Source organism: Notolepis coatsorum, assembly GCF_963971535.1.
Source record: "Notolepis coatsorum genome assembly, chromosome: 6".
In the NCBI taxonomy this organism is placed as follows: Eukaryota; Metazoa; Chordata; class Actinopteri; order Aulopiformes; family Paralepididae; genus Notolepis; species Notolepis coatsorum.
The window spans coordinates 89,107,511-89,117,980 of record NC_140170.1 but is presented as its reverse complement, the minus strand read 5'-3'; the positions used below and the strand labels follow the sequence as shown (position 1 = coordinate 89,117,980).

Genomic DNA, 10,470 nt, shown 5'->3' with positions numbered 1-10,470 from the left:
TTAATCATTACACACTCAAGCATGGGGGAGTGGTTTAAGTGAAAGTAGTAGTCTGTACTGAGTTAATTGACACCTCCCATAAATCTCCATGACAAACGGTTCATGAGACATGAAAGGGGGCGGGGCTTACTTCAATGGACAATGATGGAAATTGATTCATAAATGTTTTTAATGCATAGGTATCAATGACCATCGATTCATGATGGCATGTTGTAAACAAGTGTATTTGAATGCCCCCTTGCATTCAAATGGTGTAACTTCATATTGAATATGTATTTCAATGAACAATGATGGAAATTCATTCAAATAAAATATTTGTCGTTGACATGATCTTCCCCCAGGCTTCCACCTGCCGGGTGAAGATTAAAATAAATAGCAAAATGCGTCATAAGGAAATGCATGAAGAACATTTTGAAATAACGTTGAATGGTGATCTATCTTATAAATAAATGTGGGCTTTTATGCATGGGCTTGTTTAACGGAGGTCCGTGAGTAATATCCACAGTCACGATAAACGTGTGTGTTGAGAAGTGACTGTGGTAGTAAGCGGGCTGCGAGTTACACTCAGTTCCCCATAACAGGGTTAATAGACACATAGATACGGTACCCAGGAGTGAATTCACCTCTTAGTGCAGCGGTCTATGTTGTCGCCCACGGTGTGGGAGACCTGTGTTCGACTCTCCCTCGGGCCATCGACATTTAATACACAACGCAGAGGAGTCACTTACGATCTGTCACACTTGAAAAGTATCGCATAGCTTGCTCTTTTTCTGCTGGACAGGTAAACTCACTCTTGCTAATTTCTCTGAAGTTGCCTACTGCAGCTTTCATCAATTACATGATGAATTGAAAATGGGGGACCCCGATGTAAACAAGACAAAAGTCTTTTTCTGGTCTGCATCCTCTTAGCAGTTTGTTTTGTATTGAGCCGTACTGTATTGTACCCATTCTGCAATCTGTTAATAAAGTTTTCAATCAATAAATCATGGGTCCTTTCCATTTATGTGTGCTAGTGCCAGGGCCCTGGTATTATGCATACTGGCTCAATGGCAAACCAACATGGAATGGATCCATTAACTATAATAGAGGCCTTGCATGGAAGGCTTGTGTAGTTCTTTCTTCCAGTATGGTGAACTGTAACCATTGGTAACCACTTTCAAAAGAAAATTTCTAATTTCTGTGAAGTAGTAGAGTAGAGGTAAAACACAGGAAAAGCATATTACTGATATGTATAATGTATCCAGTAATAAGACACCAAATTAATACGTTTTTGTTTATATATTTCTCATACAGCAACCGTTGTTTTGCACATAACCGTTGTCTCTTCCATTGCCGTGTACGAAACAATGGTTGCTGTGTTACAGGCAGCCATGTTGGAAGACAGAGATACAATACAAACATCCAGTGCAAGGCCTCTGTTACATTAAGACATTAATAACATAATTAACACGTGAAAATGTGTGCTGTGAGAAATGTCTTATTCTTATTATTATCATGTTTAATAAGGCTGACTTTTGGCAACTGAGGCTGTGTAGAGGAATAATAAAAAAATATATCTGCCTTGAAATGCAGTGCTGATAATGGGGAACCTCCTACACCATGACCATCAAGAAGCATGAAATGATGTAGATGAAAAGATAGCAATACCTTGTCATATACCTAACATATACCGTATAATTTAATTGAGCTGCAATAAATACAACACAAGGATTCAATGTCCCTGATAACATCACTGGTTGCCATATTCAAACTAATTTACTCTCAATAACTGTCAAACTAAATTAATATGTGCAAAACTGTTTAGAGTTGTTGGATGTGTGTGAGATTATGTGCAAAATAAATCAGCATTGGTGTTTTTTTTGGTGAAGCTTTAAGTAATTGGTAGCTTGTAAAACTATGCTTTCAGAGTAGCTTCCCCAACACGGTTACTTACATTACTGACTAAGACCAGGTTAGTGGCCCTATTCACATGTGTGCACCCTTGGGGCTATATTTTAACATAACATGATTTGTAGAAGCATGTGTTCTCTCAAATAGTCACTTTCCCAGGCAGGTCATCAAGTCAGGGCTGTCGATGTTTACTATATCAACAAGAAATAAAACTATACTATATTATAACTTTTTTTTTTTGTATTTTTTTTTTTTAATTATTTTTTAAACAAACATATAAACAAACATGACAACACACGATAAGATATACAAGCATTATTAACAGTGCACATCCAATGAAATCACCATATAGTTAAATGTCTTATACAGGATATACCCCCAATACCTGCTATCTAATACCCTACACACATATGCTCTAGCTCGTACCCCCCCCCCTCCCGGACCCCCCATTGGATAATCCATCCATTATCCCTCGCTCCTAACCAGACACTACCATTATATGCTAGCTTTTATTTTCTCCACCACTTCTAACCACATTGTCATTTTGAATTCATTGAGACCCAAAATTCTTGCTGTAGATATTTCTTGATAAATCACATCGAGATATGTAATAATCCAGACCTTTCGGCAAATTCTTTCCGGTTGGAACCATCGTGATGCTATCAGCTTTTTAGCCACTGTGATACCCGATAAAACCAATCTCTTTAGCTGTGGATGTACTGCACACTCAAAAACATCATTCAGCAGTAATACAGAGGGGTGTACAGGTATATTCAGAGTTAAGAGATTTGATAATTGCTGGGTCACCTCTTTCCAGAATATCTTAACTGGTGGGCAGTCCCAGTACATGTGCATAAATGTCCCCTCGTCCCCATTTGTACATAAGGAGCATTTGGAGTCTTGTTTAAGACCCATTTTTTTCAGTCTTATAGGAGTCAAGTATGTCCTGTGAATATAGTTAAGATTTATTTGTTGATGGTCCGGGTTCCTTGATGTAAATCGAACATTTGCCCAGGCTTCTTGCCAATCAAAATCACTTTCCAGGTCTGGTATATCCCTCCTCCAGACGGAGTCTAGGTGGAGGGTTTCATATGAGGACGTTAGTAATTGATGATAAAAATCTGAAACAAAACCTCTCGATGTCTCTCTTTCATAGAAGAATTTGTGGTATCTGTGGTGTTCAATTGGTATCTTTAATGGAACACTGTGAGACTTCAAACATAACAATAACTGTGCGTAAAAAAAAATGTGTGGACTCGGTGAGATAAAAAAATTTGCGTATTTCTTCATAACTACAAAAACCCTGTTTGTTAAAAACATCACCTAATGAGTGTATGCCTTGCTTTTCCCATATAGGGAATCTTATAGGTCGTTTTCCAATCAAGAGTGCATTGTTATTGAATAAGGGAGTATGATTATGCCATTTATGTGGGTTAGAATATTTTTTTTGTGTTTCACGCCATATCCGGATCGCATGAGTAATTATGGGGCAAAATTTTCGTTCGCATTGCTTAATTGATAATTTAGTGTATGCTATGTCCTTCAGTCTATGTGGGGCTACTATATTGGAGGGGGTAACGGTAGCATTGAGCTGAAGAAGTTTATTCTAGGTAGTACGTCCATCTTAACTATTGATATCCGTGCCTGTACTGAGTTTTTAAGTTTTGACCACCTATCAAGGTCGTCTTTGATTTTGTTTTGGATTTTTATGTAATTGTGCTTCACCGTTTGTCTTATGGTGGGGAATATTTCCACTCCCAAACATCTAAAGTGTTTTACCATAGGTATCTCTTCTGGGAGGGTTATATTTTTTTTTGCAGGGGCGTTAAGTGGAAGGAAAGCCGACTTCGGCCAATTTATCTTAAATCCCGATAAATCTCCAAAGTCCTCAATCAACTTGAGCAGATGAGGCAATGTGGTGTTGGGGTTTTGCATGAACAGTATTATCTATACTATATTATCACGTTAAAGTTTTTTGTGCAGTGTTACACAGGAAATATACTAAACATGTTCAAATGCACCTGTTCATATATAGTAGTTTACCTGATAGAATGGCTTTGATGACATGTCTAGGCAGGGGGAAGGACTTGATTAAATAAAAAATCTCCCACATGGAGCACCAATCATATCCTTACCAGAATTATAAATTATACAATATATTGTAATAATAATGACCCAATGTGTCCAAATTACCCAACAACTACTAACTGAATAACCACTGAATACTACTAACCACTGAATTAGTTTCTTGTTCAATGGTGCCCTCTACTGTCTGTCAATAGGCTACAGTCTGTAATAACCTCCCCCAATGACAACAGTGCTTTGATTGATTGATTGAAAACTTTATTAACAGATTGCAGAATGGGTACAATACAGTACAGCTCAATACACACAATTGTTAAGGGGATGCAGACCAGAGATTTGCAAATACAGTACTGTTTGTGATACAAAATACAAAAATAGTCCAGAAAAGAGTATATACATTTGACGTAAAAACTGTACATTGGGGAGGTGGGGTGGGTGGGCTGTACATTGGAGGTGGTTCGGTGGGTGGGGTGGGGGGGGGGGGGGGGGTTGGGCAGGAGGGGTGGGGGGGGGAACACTGTACAACTGTACAAGCAAAACTGTACATTGGAATATTGACAACCATACTTGGTCATTTACTGTACATTGGAGGGGGTTGGGTTAGGACATTTACATGGGCCAGTTTCGAATTGCAGTCTCCCGTAGGTGTTCTTTGAGAGTGTTTTTGAAAGTGGGTAGTGATTCACATTCCTTTACAGCTTTGGGTAGGGCGTTCCACATTGATGTGGCATAATTGCGAAACGTGTTGAGTCCCTTGTTTGAGCCAAATCTGGGTTTAACATGATTTGTGGAGCTCCCTCTGGTGTTGTGATCGTGGTATTCACTGACCTTTGGGAAGTATTTTGACATGTACATGGGTACCTTGGTCGTGTAGTGTATCTTGTAGACCAGGCCCATTGCAAGTTGCTGTACTCTGTCGTCTACTCTAAGCCATCCTAGGTTGTCAAAGTGGGCAGGGGTGAGGTGGGTTCTAGGAGTAAGGTCAAGCAGTAGTCTGACCAGTTTGTTTTGAGATGTTTGTAATTTTGTTTTTAGCGCCTTTGAGGTGCTTTGGTACCATGAGGTGCAAGCATAGTCGTAGTACCCTTGTATGAGTGCTCCTGCCAGAGTCTTCAGGGTATTCTTGTTTACCAGAGAGGAGATCCAGTACAAGAATCGAGTTCGTTGGTTGACTTTTTTTATTACATTGGATGCCATTTTGTCACAGGAAAGATTAGCCTCTAGGATGAAGCCCAGGTAGGTAATTTCATCTTTCCTTGTGACAATATTGTCACCCACTGTAACTGAGAAGCCGTCGGTCTTGCTGAGTTTGTTATTTGAACCGAAGAGAATGGACTCTGTTTTGCCCATGTGTAATGATAGTTTGTTATCAGCGAGCCATATGCATTGTGGCTCATTGTGCTGACGGACACAATGACTTCACTATTCAAATGCTGGTTAACACAGTCAAACTATACATTACTTATTGCTTGTTGTATCGCTCTCATGTCAATCGCTCTCATGTCAATATGTTTAGCACATGTACACTATTCTCAAATCACATCTTAGTAGGGATTTACTTTTCTATTCCCTATTAGTACTTAGTTATTCATTTTCTCAAATTATTTACATAAATTGGATTTGAAATGGATAAGGTTATTTCTGTACAAATTAACATATACATAAAGTCATCATATAAATTTAATATTTGGTTGCAAATCATTTGTAATCAATGACTATGTGATGATTTAGTCTTACCTGCTAACGACACAAATGTCCTTCAATACATTTGATTTGACATTGGATTTTAGGTGCACAGTTGTCTCTCCATCAGAATACGCAAACACATTATTGGATATGTTGACTGCTGAGTGTTATGTTGTCCAGTCCCCGAGGGTTAAAAATAAAATATAAATCATCACCCCCCCCCCCCCCCCCCCTGTCACTTTAAGTGAAAGTACAGAAAGTTGACTTACAAAGTAAAATTAGACATGAAAATAATTATGCAAGCATATTAATTAATTTACATCAAAATTAGGTTTTGATTCTGGCTCCGACCCTCTCTAGCAATGCTAGAACATGAACCACATTTGGGTGTAAGAGTTTACATACATGTTATGGCCTCATGAAGTCAGAGCCCCATTTATTATATGGACCTGCATCAGATTCTACATCCCAGTGACATCACTGGTTGGAGTATTCTCTCTGATTCTAAATTTAGGAGAGTGTCGTGTGTTCACGAATATTGACTGAACTGTCCTGGGGCACATGGAGAACATAATGTGAATAAAAATTCCCCTTTAAGAGCTAACCCTAATTCTCTGGCACACATTACAAGTCTACATTCAATATTCTGTTTGTATATCAATGTAACATTTTCTATTTGTCAATTGGCAGATTGTATAAGGCACTTGGCAGGGTAGAGTGCTGATCTTAAAAGTCATAATCTTGAAAATGTTCATATAAATGTATATGTTGCCACACTATCACCAACTGATATAACACAATAGTGATTCTACCTATAAGAAGTTCATGTTTTTACATTTGCTGTTCACCAAGAACCTGTTGTAAACACTGGTGTCTGGTAGGACATTCCTGGGCAAATCATTTGGCACACAGGAAGTGATGTGTTTTACATCACCAGCAGCAACAGGAAGTGATGTGTTTTACTTCACCAGCAGCAACAGGAAGTGATGTGTTTTACTTCACCAGCAGCAACAGGAAGTGATGTGTTTTACATCACCAGCAGCAGCGTGATTTTTTTCCGTAGCCTATGTGTGCAAAGACGCTCTCTGATTGGCTAGCCGCGTACAGCGAAGACCCTCTCTGATTGGTTTAGCGCTGAAGGGTCTCTTCCGCCTTGTACATATATATTCTCTGCTTCAAAGTGGTTATGCTTTGGCCCTCTTTCGAAGTGGGTTATGCTTAGTTAGGGTTAAGGTTAGGGTTAAGGTTAGGGTTAGGCGGAAGAAACCCTTCGGCGCTAAACCAATCAGAGAGGATCTTCGCTGCACACATAGGCTACGTAAAAAAATCACGCCCAGCAGCAACAGCAGTTTATGTGGAATATAACTCAGTAGCATGGATTTTCAAGATGTAAAGCAAGTCAATACAGTGCAAAGCTACAACAGCATTGACCACTTATCACCCATAGATATCGCCAAAATAAACATGTTGAGTGTTTCTTTACAGTCGTTAGATAAGACATAGCTATGTGTTGATACTCTGTATGTGTTTATTTCGGTGAAAAAATGTATGCCATGTTCATTTTATAGGTTAGTCCTGGTGGATGCAACAAACAACTCATTGCTACATGTGCGTAAAAAGATGTAGACGTGCATAATTACAGCTTTGATTCTAAAGAATAATACAAATAATCTATAACATTGCAACTCCATAAGGCCAATACTATGTTAATAAGGCTCTATGTAGTGAAGACTTGGTGGCTGATATCTTGATCTAATGAAACAAAATTCCATACAAACACCACACTTACTCTGCTACTGCAGTGAGCATTTTCTACCACATTTACCATCCCGAGAAATGTGGGCTTTCTACCCTGGTTGGGGAATATGTACATTAAACGTGTTCATGTACACATCCACCACGGAGTCTGTGAATATAAAGACTTCACAGGAAATGTGTGTAATCACTGTTTCCCGACATTTACTGTAACATACTGTATTAGGCTACATGCAATAAGTCCTGACCTCATCTGTTTAGCAACTACTTGAAATACGACATATCTATCAAGTTGTTGTTGTTGTCTCTATATTTGAATAAGCTTAGTGTCAAGATGCAAGACTTGCTCAAGATTCCTAATATTTTACCCAACCTCTCTGAGAACAGACTCATACAGTCTTTTATTACACTACATTACGAGAGTGGAGAGCTAACTCAAGATAGAGATGAGAGTACTGATGCAATATTGCCATGACTACACTCAAGACATCTCTTTATACACCCACTTATGTAAGGATGAGTCAGGGCTGCAGGTTGCTGTCTTCATTTGTGTTCATTAAAGTGAAAAAAGTGCATTTTCTGTCGTTCTTTTTTCTGTCTTTTTCATTTACTATGAATTATTTTAGTTTGAAACAGGAAATGATTTACTGACTGTTGTGACTAGCAATAATATGATGTGTCAGCTAACAGTTCGAGACAACATTTATTTGAATAGTTTACTGTGGTGTGATAATTATAATAGATTATGTGTACCCTCTTTAATTGTCTGAAAGTGGTATAATCAATTAAAGTGAGGATGTTCTTACAAAACAGTTTTTTTTTATTATTTATTTATTTTTACAACAATTCTGGAGTTCTTTATTTCTTCATTTAAAAATATAATTATATATGTAACGGATGGTACCGCGAAGCACAGTCACGAAGGACTTCAGATGTTGTGAAGTGACTGGGGTGAGTAGCGGTGCTATTTTAAGGTGTGTTTAAGGTGTTTAAGGTGACCCGGATGCCTTGGGTGGAGTGGAGTCTGGAGTGAGTTTAAGGAGGGTGAGTGTAACGGATAGTACCGCAAAGCGCAGTCACGAAGGGCTGGGGTGAGTAGCGCTGCTATGGGTTAAACTCACTCTCATCCTCAAAAGACAGATAGACACGTTGCAAAGTAGTAAATTCACCTCTTGGTATAGCGGTCTGTGCTGTTGCCAGCGGCGTGGGAGACCCGTGTTCAAAACTCCCTCGGGGCATCGACATTTAAGGTGACGATGTCACAACTGTTACAATGGTGCCGACTGACCCGGATGCCTTGGGTGGAGTGGAGTGAGTTTAAGGAGGGTGAGTGTAACGGATGGTACCGCGAAGTGCAGTCACAAAGGACTTCAGATGTTGTGAAGTGACTGGGGTGAGTAGCGGTGCTATGGGTTAAACTCACTCTCATCCTCAAAAGACACATAGACACGTTACAAAGCAGTGAGTTCACTTCTTGGTATAGCGGTCTGTGTTGTTGCCCGCGGCGTGGGAGACCCGGGTTCAAAACTCCCTCGGGGCATCGAAGTTTTAGGTGACAATGTCACAACCGTTACATATATAAACACTAAAGCAGGAATGACAACATTGGCATCAACAAAATAATTTTCCAATTAAAATTACTAACGTGAAATTTCACTACATCACAATTTAAAATAATTCCTATTATCCTACCACCATTATTATAGTTAGTGACACCATAGTGGCCTAGTGTCTGTTGTGTGAGAAACACTTGGTCCAATTCCCTGAGAAGAACAATGGTGAATCATCAACATGTTCATTACCTTCTAAAAATCAAGTGATATGAAACAACAAACTCCAACTACAACGGCAAGGTTGCTTACTCAACATACTGTAGGTTATAGATAAATATGTTAGTCAAGCATTAGCTAGAGGTAGTGAGCCATTGATGAGGATTCTGTTGGAGAAAATGACACCTGACCATGGCTATTTCACGCCTGTATGTGTTTCTCCATTTGGAGAATTTTGACGCTGGACAGCTTTGTCATCCAAGCGAACGATTTGGTGTGTGACAGGATGTGAGCGAATCCCATTTTCTGATACAGGGCCACTGCGGCAGTCTGCGTGGAGCTAGTTTCCAGGACCAATCTGGTGAGACCGTGCTCCTTACAGAAGTCAACCACCGTTTGGGTCATTCTGGAACCCAGACCCAACCGTCTGCATGACGACGAGATGATCATTCTGAACAGCTCCCCGTACCTCTCCCCTCCGTTCTGCTTGGTCACCATGGCCACCATACCCACGATCTGCGACCGCCCACTAACCTCAGCCTCAGCCACCCAGAAGCAGTCGTCTGGCTGGGTCAGATAGTTCCCTGGAATGTCCTGCATGTCTGTCCGAAGCTTCTCCCTGACGAAGTTAGAGTAGACCCCATGGCAGGCATAATAGACCAGGCCCACCCAGCCTCCTATTAATAACAAGGCCCCTAAGACAGAGCCCAGGAAGTAGCCAGCAGCACCGAGCCCCAAGGTGATGCCCAGATAGAGAGGGCTGCTCATGGCGTTGTAGAAACACGGGCCGATGTGCTCCAGAATGCCATCGCTGAACAGGGTCAGGACCAAGTCTTTGTCCAAGGGACGATATGGCCGAATCACCAGCTGCATGGCTAGAAGACAAGGTCATAACATAATTAATCATAGATATTTGAGCAGAATGATAATTAAAACCAACTCCATACAGTATGCATACTGTATGCTTCTTCATTTAACCTTTATGCCTAAATTATGTTATTTTATTTCACTTCATGAACTATTATGTATTAGGTAAAGAAATAAGCTAATAACCAGCATATGACATTGGAATTCATATCTATCATATAGGCCTTGTTCCTAATAGCTAAGAAGTTAACCCCAGGGTTTGGCAGAATTGTCCACATGTGACTACAAGTACCACATTTAGCATGAACGTTTTCTTGGATCTACTTTGCTATAAAAGGATGCTAGCCACTTAATATCCAACATGGCCATGACTTTTCAAGATGGCTGCCCCTGACGAAATGCCATTTATTTAGAATTT

General features: G+C 39.9%; 1 protein-coding gene across 1 annotated transcript; it reads right to left on the bottom strand.

Moving 5' to 3' along the window:
• Window positions 1-8,700: 8,700 nt before the first annotated feature.
• LOC311230603 (putative N-acetyltransferase camello) lies at window positions 8,701-10,058 on the bottom strand (the record flags this gene model as incomplete). Its single annotated transcript, XM_084316930.1, has 1 exon — window positions 8,701-10,058. One exon carries the CDS (start codon window positions 10,056-10,058, stop codon window positions 9,387-9,389), a length of 672 nt encoding a protein of 223 aa, XP_084173056.1. The 3' UTR covers window positions 8,701-9,386.
• Window positions 10,059-10,470: the final 412 nt, after the last annotated feature.